General features: G+C 42.2%; 2 protein-coding genes and 1 long non-coding RNA gene across 5 annotated transcripts in view; 1 reads left to right on the top strand and 2 right to left on the bottom strand.

Annotated features, from left to right (window-relative positions):
* The window catches only part of LOC115552251 (zinc finger CCHC domain-containing protein 7), a 15,467-nt gene extending 10,114 nt beyond the window's left edge, over positions 1 to 5,353 (bottom strand). Inside the window, exons 1-4 of the mRNA XM_030368167.1 lie at positions 4,108 to 5,353; positions 2,926 to 2,978; positions 2,626 to 2,736; positions 1 to 37 (exon numbers count right to left, since the gene is read on the bottom strand). The exon at positions 1 to 37 is cut by the window's left edge and continues 134 nt beyond it. Coding sequence (XP_030224027.1) covers positions 1 to 37; positions 2,626 to 2,736; positions 2,926 to 2,978; positions 4,108 to 4,486 — 580 coding nt within the window. The 5' untranslated portion in view covers positions 4,487 to 5,353. The remainder of the gene's footprint in view (positions 38 to 2,625; positions 2,737 to 2,925; positions 2,979 to 4,107) is intronic.
* Positions 3,030 to 13,733, top strand: LOC115552253 (uncharacterized). Of its 3 annotated transcripts, none has more exons than XR_003978295.1 (4): positions 3,030 to 3,473; positions 4,114 to 4,268; positions 12,482 to 12,961; positions 13,097 to 13,733. It is a non-coding gene; the product is annotated as an uncharacterized LOC115552253 (long non-coding RNA). The 3 variants fall into 3 exon arrangements; XR_003978293.1 differs by lacking the exon at positions 3,030 to 3,473 and adding an exon at positions 3,522 to 3,730; XR_003978294.1 differs by lacking the exons at positions 3,030 to 3,473; positions 4,114 to 4,268 and adding an exon at positions 10,522 to 11,640.
* A 331-nt stretch (positions 13,734 to 14,064) lies between these two features.
* LOC115552252 (uncharacterized) lies at positions 14,065 to 17,279 on the bottom strand. Its single transcript, XM_030368168.1, has 9 exons — positions 17,249 to 17,279; positions 16,846 to 17,131; positions 16,455 to 16,687; positions 16,216 to 16,307; positions 15,992 to 16,096; positions 15,694 to 15,887; positions 15,300 to 15,464; positions 14,511 to 14,764; positions 14,065 to 14,296 (listed from the first exon to the last, which is right to left on the bottom strand). Exons 3-9 carry the CDS (start codon positions 16,630 to 16,632, stop codon positions 14,274 to 14,276), a joined length of 1,011 nt encoding a protein of 336 aa, XP_030224028.1. The 5' UTR covers positions 16,633 to 16,687; positions 16,846 to 17,131; positions 17,249 to 17,279; the 3' UTR covers positions 14,065 to 14,273.
* Positions 17,280 to 19,830: the final 2,551 nt, after the last annotated feature.

Genomic DNA, 19,830 nt, shown 5'->3' on the forward strand with positions numbered 1-19,830 from the left:
GGCCCTGCATGCCGCACAGCGAGCAGGCAGCCCGTCGCTGAGTGGAGGACGGAGGGGTACAGTGTTGAATGGTTTGGTTTGTTAAAGACCACCGATGAGTGGAGGAGGGAGGGGTACAGTGTTGAATGGTTTGGCTTATTCAAAACTCATATTTTATTGAAGTCTGTGAATAAATGTGGTTATTATGAGTTAAAAAAAAAGAAAATCTAGGGGTTATCATGGATTCTGATTTACATTTCGATAGTCACATCAAATCAGTTACAAAATCTGCATATTATCACCCTAAAAATTTAGCAAGACTTAGAGGGCTCATGTTCACCGAAGACTTACAAAAACTTGTACATGCCTTTATCACTAGTAAGCTTGATTACTGCAATGGTCTCCTTACAGGTCTCCCAAAACAAACTCTAAGGAAGCTTCAGCTTGTTCAGAATGCTGCTGCTAGAGTTTTAACAAAGACCAAAAAATTTGAACATATTACACCAATTCTTAAATCGTTACATTGGCTTCCTGTAGGTCAGAGAATTGATTTTAAAATCATGTTGCTAACCTATAAATCCCTACATGGTTTAGGCCCAAAATATGTAACTGATATGCTTCCACTACATAAGCTTTCTAGAACACTAAGATCTTCTGAGACCAATCTGTTAATTATCCCCAGAGTAAACACGAAACATGGGAAAGCAGGATTTAGTTACTATGCAACAAATACTCTGAGCACCTTCAAAACAAGATTGAAGACTTTTATGTTTGCTTTAGCTTTCTGCTAAATCTTAAATACTTTACCTTTATTTTACTAAAATGCCTTTTTAACTTTCAATTAAATTTTCTCACTTTCTTAAATACATTGCACTTTCAATTTTACTTACTAAAAAGCCTTTTTAACTTTCAATTACATTTTCTATTTTTACCAGAAAGATACATGATCTGATACCAGAGAGAAAAGATAAGGGTTACTAGAATCCGGGTTGGAGTCCCAGAGAAAGTACCAAGTTCCTTTTAGGTCGGGTTGGAGTCCCGACGCGGATACCAGAGAGACTGTTGATCTGATCTTAAATACATTGCACTTTCTATTTTACTCATTTCTTTGCATATGTTTTCTTTTACTTATCTATTATTTTATTTTATTGTATAACAATGTTTATATGTGAAGCACTTTGAGTCTGCCTTGTGTATGAAAAGTGCTATATAAATAAAGTTGCCTTGCCTTGCCTAAAATTAATTTTGACATACACCTATAAATGCATATCATAAATACAGTTTTCAAAATGTACTTATATTGCCTTATAGTTTAAAGTGTACAAGAATTAATCTTTTGGAGGTGTGTGTGTGTGTGTGTGTGTGTGTGTGTGTGTGTGTGTGTGTGTGTGTGTGTGTGTGTGTGTGTGTGTGTGTGTGTGTGTGTGTGTGTGTGTGTGTGTGTGTGTGTGTGTTAGGGCTTTGACTTTTGGCCAAAAATCATATTCGAAGTTCGTTTGTTTATTAATATTAGTATTCGAATATATTCGAATATTTATTAATAATATTTTGACCATTAAATGCCTTCAGTAATACCTGGGCTGAATCCGAGTACTTAGTACATACTATTTATGTTCAGTGTCTACTACTTGACCGTACTACACTTGTAGTACGGTCTACAGCTATGCGTAGAACGCCTCTGAACTCTTCCGAACACCGCCGTAACTCCACCGGATGTTTGGAGATGACGTGTCTCCCCTCAGATGCCGGCAAAATTACCTTGATTAGTTACCTGTTTTCCATCTTGTCATCGTTGCTATTAAATTAAAAACTTACTTTACTTTTTTACTCTTTTTAATGTCTCTTTTTTTCGCCGCTTTCTATGACGTCTTTCTAAGCCGCTGTTGGTAGTGTCGGGTCAGCCATCACTTCTTCGTTCGTTACCAGACTCGTAGTCTGGTAACGTAGTGACCTACCGTTGTATACTGTGGCGGTAGTACGCATTCGGAAACGTTTTCCGTACTACACAATGCACACTGAGCATTCGGACACGCTATATTTGTGGCGTACTACAAAATGCATACTATAAGTATGAGTATTCGGATTCAGCCCTGGATTGGGCTTTGCGAGGTTTGTTTACAGGCGTTGCTATGGTTACCGGTCTTGCGTGTTCCAACTGTTTGTTATGTTTCTAATAAATCGCTGTCTAATCAATACTTCATTCACTGCCTCTTCCGTGGATATTACAATATTATGAATAGACTGCATGGGTTCTCCGACGTCTCTCCCTCTTGGCCTGCCCATAACAGGTTCGAATATTAAGGGCTGCCTAATATTCGTTCGAATTATTTTTATTTTTTTTGATATTCGAATTATATTCGAATCACGAAGTTCGAAGTCAAAGCCCCAGTGTGTGTGTGTGTGTGTGTGTGTCTGTGTGTGTGTATATATTTCCGCAGCTTTCTTTGGTTCATTGGTACCTGCTGAACCTTTTGATGTGTTTTACACCCGTTTTTCTCAATAATGTAAAACCAGCCCATACTTGCATTTTGTATCTGAAATGTTATTTAATCCAATAAATGCAAAGGATAGGTAAAGTTGACCACCATGTATGAGTATGGAATAATGCGTCCTTGTTGCTGTGTGCTTGTCAGGGCGTGTCCTCACCTTGTGGCGGGGGCAGGCCCGGGCCAGGTGTCCCCTCTGGTTGCACTGGCGACAGGTGACTGCGCGTTTAGGGGCAGAGTAGTATCTCAGTACCGACCGGTCGGTCCCAGACTAGAGGATTTGTCCAATCATCCACCAAAAAAACAGAAAAATATATATTTCTTGAATGTTATTTGCAATTATAATCAAAACTTATAAAATGATCTGTAACTATGAATTAATCATGAATAATAAAATTGGATTAAAACAACTTTTCATAAAATTTTACACACAAGCGCCTATTAACAAAATTAAGGCTACCTTATCTCTTTCCAGAACAGCCCAGGAATGCTCGTCAGATTTCGGACATTCGACTACAATGGAAAGAAAAAAACGAAAACAATATTTTTCAGAATTGAGTGCCTTCTATGCCATATCTATTATCCATACCCAATTGAAATATGCCAGAATGGTTTATGTTTGGTACTAATTTAGAATTCTGATAATAAACTATCAAAATGTATTATTAGCCTAGCAGCTGACCTAAAGTGAATAATAATAGTTATGTTGTATATAGGTCATGCATTTTAATATTGTTGTCTACTTGTTAACTCTAACAATAGACTTAACTTAGAATGGGGTGAGCTCCATAACCCCATTGTTTTTTATATAAGTTTAGAACCTCTAAGGTGATCCCTGCCTTGAGATCAAACATCAAACTCAAGCTATTCTACAGTAGAAAGGGAAGTTGAATGCAATGGGAAGTCCTGTAAGCATGGAAAAAATAAAGAGAAAGTATAAATGTTGTCTGTGAGCCAGAGCTAAGTTACTATGTTGAAAGCAGATGCGTGTCGTTGAAAAGTAGGCAGGTGAGTGTTGAGGAAATTGGACCCAGGACCTTTTGGACGGGAACCAATACTGGCTGGCCTGGTTTCCTGTTTGGGAGTAGAGCTATTCTTTGCAGATTGCGGAAGTTTGTAACCACCATATTGAGTCTTTCCATGTGTGTAGGGTTAGGGTTAGGATAAGAGAGATCCTACTGCACATAGAGAGCACCATTGTCTCTAGAACTTGGAAAGAGATGCCGTACACACAAATAGGATGTTATGAACAACAGGTGAAACGGGTATGTGTGACGGCTTTCTCTGACAGGATGGAATCGTGCCAACTTCCAAGTGAAGCAACTCTTTAACTCATTAAAAAGCTCCCATGGCACCAATATGTCTTTACGTTACAAACATCTTAATCTGTAGTTTGAATATGCATTATTGTGAGTCAAGTGGTTCCTTTAATGTTAAAACAGTGACACTTGAATGTTGAGTATTTTGATTTTCCATACCAAGATTAAGATTTATTATACTACATTCGAATCATAATATTCCACCACCCCCCTACTAGATCAAAAATCTGTCAATCCCAATCACAAAAGCTCAATGACTGCATGTTATTAGTGTGAAAGGAAGCCTAATGAATAAGATAATGAGTTATGTCTGGCTGCCTCACCATCAGATCCGTCGGAGCTGCTGCCTCTCCAGTAGCCGACGTTGAGCTGGATGTCTCCATCCCCCTCCTGAGCCGCTCCTCCAAGGACCATCCAGTCCTCAACGGGCTCGTCAGGAGAGTCACGCTCCAGGTCTTCATCTGTGATTTGGTCTAGATCAGAGGTGAGGCTCTTTCCCGAGTCACCAGGACCCGTGGAGAGGGGGAAGGCCAGGACCAAGGGGGGGGATCGCTCCCATGGGTTCCTTTGGGTCTTTTTGGAGCTGTAGGCCTGAGGGTTAAAACTGAACTCCAATTCACTTTCCGAATCCTCAAAATAAAACTGCACATCTGGGCCTTTCAAATCTGTATCTGTAGTTCCGTTTAGTCCAGAGCAGTCCATCCTTCAGCAGTAATATAATATATGATGTATTGCATTCAGTGAAATAGCGCCATCAAACGACCATTCACGGTTGTCCAAAGACCATATAATTTAGAACAGGGTTGTCCTCCGAAATATATGATACGAAAAAGTAAAGTCAACGTGGGACAAATAAAGAGAAACAATCCCGTACTTGACTCACTATCTACATAAGATACACAGAGATGAGGTTAGCATCAGAGCACTCAGTCCTTCACCGGAGAGCTGTTCAACATTAATAACATTTAGCAGCTAAAGGTAACTCAGTGGTGAAGACCAGCGACGGAAAATCTACTATTTTAAACGTATTAAGGTTTCCAGAAATCGGAGAGGGTTAATGGAGTTATGGATTCGAAGATGAATGACTGTTGCTCATAGCATAGCATAAGAAACATGAAGGGTTTGGATGGTAACGCTCAAACAAACAGAACCTTCACGGAGTTTCCAAAAAGAAACAAAAACGGATGGACCACCATAACGAAGCCCTTGTAATTGCACTTTTTTTTTTTTTTTCGTTTAATACTTTTTGGTCGTATCTATCCGATGTTTGGAAGTATACATTTAACTCAAAAGTGTGTTAAGATATAGATGACCACACAACAGAAATTAGTTATTTTGGTTTCATCGTTTTGCTAACTACAAATATAGGGGAAACGCTCGGGTAGCTAAGTCACCCCAGTTCTTCTGCTTATGTCTGCATAATAAACTCACCAGCACTCACTTGTTGTCTCTACCAAGACTTAATTGTTTGAATTACGACAAAGTACAAAGGAAAACTAAACTTGGTCTCAGGCCAACTGAAATGTGAGCCACAGCCTTAAAGGTTGGGTACGGAATTCGCTTTTTTGGCCATTTTTGCAAAATTACTTGAAATCCTTATCATAACCCGCTTACAGCCACTGAGTCAGAAGTACTGACATGAAAATTAAACTTGTCAATCATCTGTGGAACGGGCAAGGCTCGAAAAACTCCAGCCAATCATTTCCATTGCCACCGAGTTGCATTGGACAGTAAGTACGTCAATCAAACGGTCGTACTGCGCTCCCCCTCCCCCGCGCGCGACCCCTTCGTGCAGTACTCGTGACCCAGAGCTCGTGACCCAGAGCAAGCTCCTGTTTGTTGTTATCCTGCGGTAGCTACTGGAACTAGTTAATCCACATTTGGACCTAGCAGTAGAAGACAATTTCCATGGCAGACAAGATGCCACCATCCCCACCACCACCACCACCACCACCACCACCACCAGCAAAGAGAAGGAAAACTATTTTTCAGAGAGTAATTGATAATAAAAAACGCTGAAAGAGAAAAACTGAAATCAAGAATAATCCTAGGCGCTGCTTTCGAACGTTGGCGGCAACTGAAGGACGAGAAGGGTCTAAAAACCGATGCTTGTGTGGCGGTTGACCTAGCTTCAAAGTTTATACCGTTTATACTCGGTAATACCGGTGTTGAGACGAGTTTATTACTCGGTGTGAAAATGTCCACACCGCGGCAACCCTAGTGAAAACCAGGACTTCCAATACAATTATATGAAACAAACATACATTTTCTAAAAATAGTAATGATTTATGTGACCGTTTAATGTTTATAACATCTGGTGCAACCATAGCCGCGAGAACGTATTCTCAGCAGGGGGTGCTGGAAAAAAAACCCCGGCCTGCACTAGACTCGCAACTCGTCACATTGATAAAAAAGATATATAGCAGCGCAGCTCAATTACACCAGTGCATGCGCGCACAGTTGAAAATCGATCGTTGTGTTCACTTCCTTCACACCATGGTTCACATCCAGCTGCTCACAGAACAAGTTTAGCGCACCACCGCTACCCTCACACTTTTTCATATAACCTTTTTTCAGCACTAGGTCATATGAGCATTAAATAAATGCTGCGTCTCAACATACCTTGGACAGCAGCGAGGATGACTCGCTTTGCCACGGGCCGAAACAGTTCGGAGCGACCACAGCCAGAGCGAACACAGCGGGGCAGAGGAGTGTCAGGAAGTCTTTGGTGTACACATCAGTACGGCCTATTTGCACTACTGTTTAGTGGCAATGCAGTGTTTTATTCTATGCCTTTTTATTTTCGTATATTATTTCAATTAATACAATTTATTTATTCATGAAATCAAGATCTGGTCTTCAAATCTTTTTTCCAAATATAGGTCGTCTTACAATGGGGTTTGTGTTTATATTCGGACCAATACGGTACAGCGGGCGCTCACATGACGTTAAGCATTTCCTGGTGCATAATGTGACGCTTCAGAACCTAAAATCCCGTTTCTCCCCGTTGCAGGCATGCAAACTAGTCACCTTTCGGCGAAATTCGCCGTTTTGCAGACAAAATTGACCACTTGTGTGATTCGTGGAGATCCGTTGAGAAAACATTTGGGGGGGGGGGGGTCTGATGGTCAGCCATGGAGTCCTTGTGGCGCCTGCTAATACATTCTCAATGGAGAGGCGAGCGGACAGAGAGAAGGCGCAGCATTCTGTCAGGCGGCACGACAAGTGGGCGCACTCCCGTGGAACTGTCGCTTCCGTGCTCGTCGAACGCATGCGCGCGCTCGTGAAGCCGCGCGGCCAACCGACAGCGTGAGCGGAAAGTCGCCTACCATCTGAAACGGCCAAGCGTGAGCCCAGCGGAGCCTTTAAATGCCTCGTTTCCACCGAGCGTTTCCACCGCCGACAGTACCCTCATGGTAGGCCGGATGTCGATCGCCGCGGCAGCTACGTAAACATCCCGAAGGTGAACGACAAGAACTGATTCCCAAAACAAACATAACAAAAATATGGTAACGTAAATAAAATATACAAACGAACAGAGCTTCGTCTCCCCGCGACCTTATATTATTTAAAACGTTCTCATCGATTCAGCCAATGAGAGTGCAATCGCGTTGCCATGGCAACGTGAGGGTAAACAAATGATAAGGCACCACCACACAAGTTAAGTAACGATCGCTGTAGGCTTCAATATCATGCAAGCACTTTGTTTTCTTTCTATTTTGTTCTACATCACAATTGCATGCTTTAATAAAGTATTGTCTTCTTTAATAGGTCCATGCTCCACCTCCTTGTTCGCCCAAGCTAACGTTTTACGCGACACGTCCATTGTCCAGAATAATACCTCGCAGTTTGTTTTTATCCCTATGTCACGCCCACTTTTGGCGGTGGAAACGCGAACCGTGCCGCAACTTTGCGAACTGAACCGAACGCACCCTCCAGTGGAAACGCGCCAAAAGAGAATTTTTCAGCGGGTCACCAGTTGTGTTGATACATACTAGTCGATATAGCCGAGTGAAGAAAGCGGGCCCTTGAGACACTGGTCCAGGCCAAGAAGAAAAATAAATAATGGCATACTCCTATTTACGGAAGCCGAGAACGGCCATCGATTATTTTATTTTTTTATGCACTGTTATCTCGTGATAACGACTTATTATCTCGTTATCTCGATATAACAAAGATCGTTTTCTCGTGATAACGAGATATTTTTTCCCCTTCGTTTTCTCGTGATAACGAGATAATCCCTGTTTTCTCGTGATAACGAGATGTTTTTTTCTTAAATGTCGAGGACTAATCTGAAAGCCATCTCTTACAGAAAGGCACAATGCATTTCTTCCTGTGTTAAGGTACGGCCACACCAAAAGCGTTACCCGCGTATCACGCGTATGAAATCGGCAATTTTTCCATAGGGAACCATTGGTTTACGCGCGTATGAGACGCGTACGAGCGTTACATGCGTATAAGCAACATTTTACTCGCGTTAGGTGCGTATGAGGCGCGTATATATACGCGCGTATATATACGCGCGTACATATACGCGCGTACGAGGAGTTCAAAAAATTGAACTTTTTACGCGAGTAACGCGCCGCAATAGCCAATCAGCGTTGAGCTTGACCCGACGTCACTGGCAGAGAGTAGTGAGCTTGGACAGAAGCATACGGCCGGCATCTTTCTTTATTCTGTGTGGAAATAGTAACATAGTTACGCCATCAAATGCTTTTATGGAAACATTTTTAGCGAGAAATGTGCATTTTACTTTCATAATGTTCGCTCGGTGAATGTGAAGGATGTTTGGTTTGATAGTTATGACGAAGAGGGAACGCTCCGTTCACTTGCATGGACAGAGTCTCTGGTTACTAAGCAACCTCAACGTCTTGGCGGACTATATATCTGCTGATCAACACTACGAATGCTGGAAACACACCAGACACACCATGTGAAGTTATTTAAGCCGATTATTGTTATTTATATCCGAGATTATTTAATCTAACCCGATCTAAACTCTATCACCCAAACACGGCGGCGTTTGGGTTTCCTACCTCAGACTCCTAAATCCAGCGCAGCCACAGGCTGGGGGGGGGGGGGGGGAGTTTTGGGCGGTCTCATCTACGCGCGTTACGCGCGTATCTGACCATTTTTGACACAAAATGGTCAAGCAACATTTTAGCTGCGTTACGCGCGTACATGGTACGCGAGGTACGCGCTTGGTGTGTTCGCGGCTTTAGACCTTGGTTGAAGTAGGTCCTGATGCGTTGATCAATAATGTGATCTGCCATTTTCACCTCCCTGGGACACACCTGGATCAGACAGTGGAAGCTCTCGTAGGCTGAAATCAGCACGATCACATTAACCAGCGCCAAAAGTCTGTCTGTTATATCGAGATAACGAGATAATTAATTCGTTATCACGAGGAAACGACCTTTGTTATATCGAGAAAACGAGATAATTAATTCGTTATCACGAGAAAACGACCTTTGTTATGTCGAGAAAACGAGATAATTAATTCGTTATCACGAGAAAACGACCTTTGTTATATCGAGAAAACGAGATAATAAGTCGTTATCACGAGATAACAGTGCATAAAAAAATAAATAATCGATGGCCGTTCTCGGCTTCCGTACCTATTGCCCTGTCCTCCCGCCTCTTTTTATTCTTCTCAATATTCTTTCTTAATTTTGTAATAAGTTATGTACCTATTGGGGCTGCCCTTGCACATAATAAATTAATGCTTTGTTCGTAATTGTGCGCAGTCCTGTAATTTTTTTTAGCTTGTGACTAACCCTAATATATTAAAAAATGTAAAAGAAAACTCCCCGGAGTATAAACCTGGAACCCTATAGTGGGTCTGTGTTTTTCTCAGCTCACGCATCATTCTCACCTTTTTCACCCCGAGCCAGTTTGCATGCCTGCCGTTGACACGACAACACATAACCGGCGTTTTCAGAAATCTCCACTTTGGCCGGAGTTTTTAGAAATGATCGTTTTCTGTGATAAGACAGGGCCTCGGACAGGGGGTGTTGCAGCACCCCTACTTCCCGCGGTACTGGGTGCAACTTACAGCTGAATGTAGTGCCATGTTGTTAAACGAAAACCTACGCTAGCCTGGCTCGCTCTCGCGCATCTCTGTTCGCGCTCGTGCATGATTGCGCGTCCAGGTACTTGGAATGGGTGGAGTCAGAGTCAGCGTTGAAGGAGAGGGGGTAGGACCATTTGAGTTGGGTATTTTCAAAATCTGCTGGCGTTTCGCAAATCGCGTACCCAACCTTTAATGGTTGGGTATGGGATTTGGGAAACGCCAGCTGATTTTGAAAATACACAACTCGAATGGTCCTACCAAGAGTGATAGATCTCTCTCTTGGCTCTGATCCTACCCCCTCTCCTTCAACGTTGACTCTGACTCCACCCATTCCAAGTACATGGACGCGCAATCATGCACTAGCGCGAACACAGATGCGCGAGAGCGAGTCAGGCTAGCTAGGTTGGAGTTTAGTGTTGTCTTGTAGTGCTAGGTCCATAGGTGTATTAGCTAGTTAGCTAGCTCCAATAGCTACCGCAGAATAACAACAAACAGAAGCTTGCTCTGGGTCACGAGCTTTGAGTACGTGCACGAAGGGTTCACGCGCGGGGGGAGTGCAGTACGACCGTTTGATTGACGTATAATTACTGTCCAATGCCACTCGGTGGTTCTGGAAATCATTGGCTGGAGTTTTTCGAGCCCTGCCCGTTCCACAGATAATTGAAATGTTTAATTTTCATGTCAGTACTTCTAACTCAGTGGCTGTAAGTGGGTTATGAAAAGGATTAAGTAATTTTGAAAAAATTGCCAAAAAAGAGAATTCCATCCCAACCTTTAATGTATGTTTTTGTGTATATTTCTTGAAAAAACAGAAATATTTAGCAGGATCATTAGAAACAGCAAACTCAGGATCACTTTTTTGGGCAAATCGACACTAAAACAGGCTAAGGGGTGCACTCACACTAGGCCATCTGGCCGTGGCCGTGGCCGTTTTCACACCTAACCGTGCTCAAATTGAACTTCGAATATGATCTTTGGGCAAAAGTCAAAGCCCTATCACATAGAGACACACACGAAAATGTTCAGCCATTTGTAGCCATGAAAAATTTGTCGGCTGCAGCAGCGATTTAGGTTTTGGCTGAGCCGGCTAGCCAGCCAATAACTTCATCAGCCAGCCATTATTCTCAAAACAAATGGCTTCGGGGTCTGTGTGGGTGCAGGCCAGAGAACAATGGGGCCATTCGAGCACGGTTAGGTGTGAAAACGGCCAACGGCCACGGCCAGATGGCCTAGTGTGAGTGCACCCTAAATGGACAAGCCTCTAAGCCTAAGGCAAGGTTTTTCAAGTGTGTGTGTGTGTGGACCACTATTTTTAATCAATTTTCGCGGACCACCTCATAATACTCATAATTAAATATGTCTGCACACAGTCCTACCTGAATTACCCGCCCCTCTTAATAGGCCTAGTATCACTAAAAACAACTGGTCATAGCATCAGTACAACAGGCTTGTTAAAAGGAAGTACTTTATATTTTATTGTGCTTTTCCACGGACCACATGCAGTACCGTCACGGAACACTGGTGGTCCGCGGACCAGTGTTTTTATGTGCGTAAAAGCAAGGGCTATTTGGTTCTTTACAGGGACTCGCACCTTTGTTGCATTTGAGAATTACAGCACATTCAAATCATCCCGCCTTCCTCCAATGCCCCACCCCCTCGTTCCCATCCGCGGTCTTTTATTTAAGAAACTTTATTTACACAAGCAGACTTACAACCTACTGCCTCCGCGCACGCACGTGAGTTTTTGTTTACCGAAGCAATGGAATCGGATTCAGAAGCACCGGTAAGTTATATACATTTACATACACATATATATTCAGTTCAATGGTTATTTGCACCATTTATTTGCTTTATTCTTTTAGTTGTCATACATTTTTTTGTAGAATTCGTCGTATTTTCTTGCAAACACTGTACGGCTAACGTTATCTAACGTTATAGCGGCCTTATAATAAGCAGTCTCAGCTGTTTTGTTTTCAGTGTAACGTCGGATACGGTTTTGTCTGCTAACGGCCACCGGTGGTTAACTTTATCACTCTGTTCAAAAAATTATTCTTCAATGTCGAAAGCTCGAACTTTATAATAAATAGACATTGTGGGACCCTGGGGAGTTCTCCACAGCAAGAGTAATAACACACTGCCCTAATTATGTAGAAAGGTTGGCAGGGATAATGGAAACACATTTTGCTATGCTTTTGATCTTGAATGTTAGCTTCATCAGCATACTGTAATGGGAAATATTGCAATATGATCTCAAATGATAGAATGCTTATATCTGCAATTGGAAACATTGTAACATTGCAAACTGCTGCTGTTTCTAACATTGTCTGCATTTTAGAAATCTCCCCTCTTCACGTAGCCTACTATGTGGATTCACACCTACAACCAGCCTATTGACTTCAGACTGTCTCCCCCTCCCCCCACCCCCCATCATCAGACTCGACACAGCTTATGTTGTCTGATCTCACGAATCTCACTACAATAATTTCACAGAGATATGATTTATAGTAAAATTAAAATATGCAAAACATGTATTTTCAGAAAGTGTTCCTATGCCTCTCTTCACCCTGATATTGTTATAAAGTAAAACATGTTCTGTCTTTGTTTTTACATGTTGGTGCTTCTAGGACGACAGTGTAGTAGATCCTGACTACAGCATTGAAGTTTACACAGAGGAAGATGATATTGATATTGATGACGATGATGATGACGATTCTCCAGGCGAAGACACCTCAAGGAAGAAAGCAAGGACTGAAAGTGGAGGCAGAGGAAACCATGGCAGGGGAATGAAAGGCAGGGGCCGTGGTTTTCCACAACACAAAAAAAAACCAAACACATAAGGCCAACAAGTTGTGGAGGCAGAGGAAACGAGCAGAGGAGCCAGAAAAAGAACAGGCCCTTCTAGAGGCAGCCGAGGCAGAGGTAGGGGGGGCCGTGGTGTGACACAGGGTGGAGAGGACTGTGATGAGGAGAGACCAGGAACCAACAGAGATGTTCCTAGCAGAGCAAGAAGAAGAGCAAGAGGTCGCCGGGGACGTGGACCTGCTGTTCTTACTCATGATGATCTAGTTCAGCAATTTCAGCAGGAGAGGATTGCCGCTGAGCAGGTAAAGCAGCACCATATTAGTATTTTCTTCTTATTATTGTCTTTGGATTAGATGTCCAGCAGCCAATATTTCTATTTGTTTTAAAAATCATGACCTCTGCAACATCTATTGACATGAAAATATCTACTATTTCAGGCTAGAATTCAAGCTCTAGACATCACACAGTCTCATGAGCTGCTTCTGACCTGCCTGGAAAGGGACCCAAGCATGCTGTTTGACCTGATGGCACACTCACAGGTTCAGGATGATTCCCAAATTATTCGAACACCCGGGCAACCAGAGTGGTGTGTCTGTGGCAGATGCAGGTAGATGATTAGAGACATTGAGAAGGTGTGCTGCCGACAAACGCTGGAAAATTGCATCTCTGTCCTGCCTCACATGGATGCCTTCATCTTGCAGCCGGGGGTCCTCCGCATGGCTAGACGCATCTGGAATGACTCCCGAGCATTAGATGATGCACAAACACCGGGGGAAAGCCACAGGCAGTTCCGCTTTTCTGCATATAGACAGTATATAATTTGGCAGTATGGTCAACTTGGACAAGGCCACAGAGTTGTCATACCAAGTTGCTGTGTTTGGAGAATACGTGAAACATACCCAGACCCTAATGGGATCTACAAAGGTTTTATCCCTAGCCGAAATGGTATAGATAAGGAATAGACTCCAGCCCGTGTACCCTGCCCTGTGAATTATGTACATGGTACTGTCTTATTACTGTATATTTTGGCCATAGTTAGTGACCCATGTTTCTAAATTAAAAATACATATTTACTCTGTTGTGTTGATTTACATCTGTGAAATTCCAATTATAGTCAATTTTCAAGTCAATTCAGTTTAAAAATGTCGAACTGCCATTTCCTTTACTTACATCATGTTTTTCTTATGCTTTGGTTACACTATGCAGAAAATCACACGACTTATTGCTGCTCCTGCGCTTCGTTCCCACCATTACATCTGATGTGCAGAAAGTCTTTAATATTATAAGTTAGTGTATTCTAGTTAGTGTGTATATAGGAAGTGTATTCTTTGAATTTCAACTGAATGCTTACAGAATGCCTCTTAGTTTAATTTCTCCACATATTCTGTATGAACTTCAGAATCAATTTGATTTTATGAAAAAAAGTTTTAATGTTTTAAAATCTTACTGAGGGAATTCAGTGATCCCAAAAACACACATCTTACATTATGGAAACCAATGACATAAGGCTACATTTTGAAAATATTGCTTTAGATCCGGAGTTCTCTGGTTGTCCTTTCAGACAAGACGGCAGGTTTGATGCCAGGACAAGCCCTGGTTGGTGCAGATCGTCTTCTACTTTTGCGGGAGTGGTTCACCTTGACAGAGAGTAATAAAAATCAAAATGTAACATTGGACAAAATTGCAAAGTTAGGTATTACTAGCCAGATAAAAAGATTTAACTTTATCTTCTATCGATTATGCGTTTATGGACAATCTAACAGGTAACATATAAGGAGAAGTTATGCTCCTTCTCCAATGAGAGATGTTATTACAAAAAACAGTAGGTGTCACAATCACATGTCAACTCACCACGACCTCTGCTGCGTTGAGTCTCCAAAATTTGTTCCGTTGATGGTGCAGGGACACCACTGAGAGTCCCAAGTCGTCGGGGGTCATCTGGTCTCATCGCTCTTTTCCGAGGCATGCCCCTCCCTGCCGCCAACTGGTCCAACTTGCAGCGTAGGATGGCACACTGGAGGTCTTTTATGTACTCATAACTCTTCTTGACCTTCTTTATGTACAGACAGAAGCCACCGCTTTTTTTGTTGTACATTTTGTGGTAGCTGACAGGACACAAAAAGTACAGTTACCAACAAATAAAAATGTGGTAAGTTGATATGAGATGTGTTTCACTTTATAAGGAGAATAAACAAAGGATATAGACTATCAAAGAACACTATAGTATATAAAGGGTGTATTTTGAATTCCTCAAATAAATGTTCAAACAGACTTCAGAATTGACCTCATTGTCGTTGTACCCTCCACAACCATGTCACGCCCAGTGGGGAAAAAAATGTCATTATGACATGAGGTGGTAGGCCCTGTCAGCGGTCAACCGACTTTTTAGAGTGCAGCACAGACACAGTACTTCGGCATGACCAGTAGGTTGGTGGGCCCCTATAATGTGGTAAAGCTAAAAATCTGACAACACACACTACTAGGGGTTATACCTTCCACAAATGCAATTGCACAGCTGTGCAATCTTATTTATTGCAAATGACACACTTATAAGTGACTGCTGTAAAGGTTTTTGCTTTGCTATGATTTCAGAATTATGAGTCAGAATTATGATTTTTTGTGTTTTAAACATCAACATACCTGTATTTGCCATCTGCCTTCACATAGTAGGGTCGGCTGCAGTGTTCATTGTAGTCGAGGGCAGCTAAAAGTGTTCGGGCCGCATACACAGGTGGTACGAAGGCGATTCGTTTTGATGCGTACATCAGAAGGTGTGCATGGAAACACTCCAGGGCACCAGTGGATCTGGCATCAGAGAGGGAGGAACAATTAAAGATATGATTGGTTACATAACTTCAGCAAAAACAATTATTACTAAATAGTAATGTAGTTTCAATCTATTATCCCAAAGTACACAAGAGCTGCATTTCTTGTCATTCTGTAGAAGGCCATTATGTATATACTGTACAATAAGAATGTTACTAGTACAACACATCTAAACAAAAGCTTATTATATTGAAGGCTGACTCATTACCTAAAGGTCAAGTACTTTGGAATCGTCTTTGACCACCTCTCATCCATGATCAGTTCTGTGATTTTGCGGTGTGCAGTGCTTCCCTTTGGAATAAGCTCCTTGTTGCTATTTTCCTCCAATGGGCCATGGTAACAGCCGCCAAATCCCCACTGGTGTTCTCCAGTGACATGGTGCAGCAATCCTGTCCACATGTCCTGAATAGGCAATTCAAATGAATATGAAAAGAAAATTGTTATAATGTATAATTTCAATACATTGACAATACACTTACTTATAGAAATTACAGTGAAAAACATACCCAGAAATCCTCCACTGTATTTGCTGCCTTGCAGCAGTACCAAAAGTGGTTGCAGATATCCTTCATCCAGACAAGTAATAGTGAACAGCCTTTTTGGAGGCCGGCCTAAATTGAAAAAAAGAGAATGATTCTGCTTCAGAATGATAATTAACAAATATATGACATTTCTAAAATATTTTTTGAAAACAAATACAGTAATCCATCTTTACATAGCAGTAACTTACAGCATGGATTTTTTTGCCAAGATTCTTGGCTCCGTGCCACATGTCCAGCGTGTGCTTGACGCCACTGTCCTTGTACAGCCCTTTGTTTTTGTCTGGAAAATAATGATTACAAAAATACACAGTATAATATCTCAGTATAATTGCCAACTGTTTTGTTGTTATTGTTTTTCTTCCAATAATTCTTAAAATCATACATTGTTTTTCCAAACCCAATTAGATGCATCTACAGAAGCACTTACTGAATAGGGCCGATATTTGGCTGTGTGCATCAGTGCAGAACTCAATGACATCAAGATCTTGCTTCAGCGTGTCTAATGTCTCTATAAAGGCCACCTTCTCCATGTTGGTCGATTTCCGCGAAGTCTCACGCTTGTCCACATTCACCACGTTGATTATTTGTCTTGTGGCATTGTCCATGGCAGTGTACGTACAGTACTGGGCGCAGAATCCTGGACTGCCATCCTTCCATCTCCTTAAAATACAGACGACAAAACAGAATATGATGATAAATAAGTTTGTGGTGCCAGAACATGCATGAAAATGTGGATGCGTCTTGCATAATTGTTTATGTTCTTAGTTTACTATGGGTGTGTTGATGTATGTCTGTGTGTGTGTGTCGGTGAAACTAACCGAGAGCAACAGTTGGTCCTAATGTCTTCACATTGGCAATCACTTTGGCTCTTCTCGCATTCCAGAACGCCTTTATTGTGTCCACACAGTAGTTGTCTTGGATGCCAGCAAAGTATCTCTCATTGATCATCCCCATATTCATGAAGTTGAAAAGCATTTTCACCTTTGTGTAGTTGTTGCCTGTGAGCAAAATGTTGGTGGCCATTAGAAAGTCTCCTAACTGACTGCCAAATTTTAAAGTTGGTTGGGAAGACCACCGCCACACGATATGACCTTGAGGACACAGCTGAAAAAGGGGCAGGAGAAAACACATGGAAAAAATGTAATAAGTGAAGTAATATAAAACAATGATAATATTTTGTATTAAAAACGAAATTACATGTGCTACCAAAACATGACTTACCCATTCAATGACGGCAGCTGTGACCCTTGACCAGTGGCGGATCTTCCATTAGGCAAACCTAGGCAAGTGCCTAGGGCCCCAACCAAATCTGTCTTTATTAGGGGCCCCCAAATCTGACCCCCCCAGCCATTACTTATGTAAAGTAAAAAAGAAAAACACATTTCTAGTAGAAAAAAATAACAAAAATATCAACATAATGCCGAACTAAGGCCTAAATAATAATTTTCCAGCACACATGCCCCCCTCCATTGTGCATTGGACTAGTCCAGAATATGATTACGTAGTAACGCGCGCAGCGCGAAATAACTTACTTCAAACCAAAGCAGAGGGATGCAACTCGGTGAAAATGAAGCGGCGGAATTATGATAGTTGTTGTGCTAAACGAAAACAAAAAGCTGTCTTTGTGTTTACAAATGCTTTCTGTCTCTCACACACACACACACACACACACACACACACACACACACACACACACACACACACACACACACACACACACACACACACACACACACACACACACACACACAGCTTTGCCACTCACTCAGTCACTCACTCACTCACATACTCTCTCTCTCACTCACACACAGACACACAGACACACAGACACACACACACACACACACACACACACACACACACTGTTTTACTCACATGAAATGGTGAAGGCAACAGGGAAAATGGACATTTGAAGATGGAGAACTTAACCACTTGCACACCTAAACACCTCTCTCTCTCTCTCTCTCTCTCTCTCTCTCTCTCTCTCTCTCTCTCTCTCTCTCTCTCTCTCTCTCTCTCTCTCTCTCTCTCTCTCTCTCTCTCTCTCTCTCTCTCTCTCTCTCTCCCTCTCTCTCTCTCTCTCTCTCTCTCTCTCTCTCTCTCTCTCTCTCTCTCTCTCTCTCTCTCTCTCTCTCTCTCTCTCTCGTTTGAGTAATAAACATGGAATTTTGGCAAAGGCTGGAGAAATCTGAAACTGATTTTACTGTGGAGAGTTGAGTGGCAGTGCACTATGGGTTTATTGCGATTCTAAGAGTATTGGGATGGTTAGTTGTTTTGTGTACGTGTTTCAAAAATGAGGGCCCCATGTCTATATTTTGCCTAGGGCCCCAAAATTGCTAGATCCGCCCCTGCCCTTGACTTGATGTTAATCTCAAAAGGTCCTTTTGCCTGACATTGTTTTTGGGTGATGGGGTCCTTCCCTTTACAAGAATCTATTGGCAAAGCAACAAACTCACAAAGCTGCCTCAGACAGTCATGGTAAGCAATAGAAGCCGGTTTGCCAATTATATCCTCTTCCACCTCAACAGTTATCTATGATCTATATGGTTGCCTTCTTTGCTTTTTTTGGGGAAGATGTTGCGTCTCTTGCTCTTGCTCCAGCACAGAGAGATCTTCTTCATGATCATCTTGATCTGGGTCGTCTCCCGTGTCATGCACAGTGTCTTCCATGGTGACTGATGGACATTCTTCAAGGATGAACCGATCTGCCTTTGCTGTAAAAATGAAAGAATATTTCAGTTCCCTCCATTGCTCAAAAGCAGAGCCGATGTTTACTCGACGTTTTCCTCTTGCAGTATCGAGTTCTTTTTTTCTGGGGACCTTCTCTGCTAAACTTTTGTTTTTCCCCCTGGGAGCGGTAGTTTCAGTACGTGGTGTACCACTTTGGTCTGCCATCATCAGCCGCTACTCGCTACTGTCTGCCGTGGAATCAAAACAAACCCTCTATTTGAGGACGCGCCTTGATGACGCGGGCCCGAATGCGCCACAAGAAGCAGACGGAAAACCGCGGAAAACCTGCATGTCCATCTAGCAAACAGACAGGTCTGTCGGCCAATAAGATCCTTCGGTCTGAAGAATCTTATTGGTTGAAGTTTTCACTAAATATTATGAGGGTGAAATAATTGTTTGTTTTTACTCCTGGTGGGTCTGTCTTGCATTTTAGAGTGTTATTACCTTATTAATACCAATTTAATCTTATCCAAAAAAAGTGTAAAAATGCAACAAAGGTAAGAGTCCCTTTAAAGGCCCACTATGCAACTTTTTTAGCCTAAATTACATTAAGTATGCAGGTTGAGAGTTTCATTTCTGGGTCGATTGGTGGGGTCATTTTCCCATGTGGCCTCTACAGTGAACAAGCGCAAATGCAACTTGATGTGTTCGGACCGAGCGCTTCCGGATGTGACGCGGCGGAAGTATCCTCGAAAATGTAGTCAGATTGTAGTTTCGAAAATGCTTTACGGCACAGACACACACCCAAACATGGCACCGGCTAGATATAAACAGCCAGTTGCGAGGCAATTTGGCTTGATTTACCTTAATATAACAGGCTAGGAGTCATTGCGATGGTTCCATTATACATTTTTGTTCGATTGTTCGTTGTTTCAACTCCCCCTTGCGCATCTTGGCGGAGAAAATGAATATGTTTCTGCCGGCGACCCGCCGCCCACTCTCGCGGGAGTCTCGGGTCTCGCGAAGTAACGAATTGCTTTGCGGCACAGACCCCCAAACACGGAACCGGCTCGATATAAACACAAGTAACTAAGGGATTGTTACATTCATCATAGAGCAAGGTACGTTTTATT

Source organism: Gadus morhua, chromosome 10 (genome assembly GCF_902167405.1).
Source record: "Gadus morhua chromosome 10, gadMor3.0, whole genome shotgun sequence".
Classification (NCBI taxonomy): Eukaryota; Metazoa; Chordata; class Actinopteri; order Gadiformes; family Gadidae; genus Gadus; species Gadus morhua.

Excerpts from the sequence above, each read along its gene's own strand:
- LOC115552252 (XM_030368168.1), bottom strand. The coding sequence starts at position 16,632 with ATGGACAATGCCACAAGACAAATAATCAACGTGGTGAATGTGGACAAG. Across the intron at positions 15,465-15,693 it reads CCAAAGTACTTGACCTTTAG|ATCCACTGGTGCCCTGGAGT; the intron begins GTAATGAGTCAG and ends CTCTGATGCCAG. Across the intron at positions 14,297-14,510 it reads TCAACGCAGCAGAGGTCGTG|GTGAACCACTCCCGCAAAAG; the intron begins GTGAGTTGACAT and ends CTCTCTGTCAAG.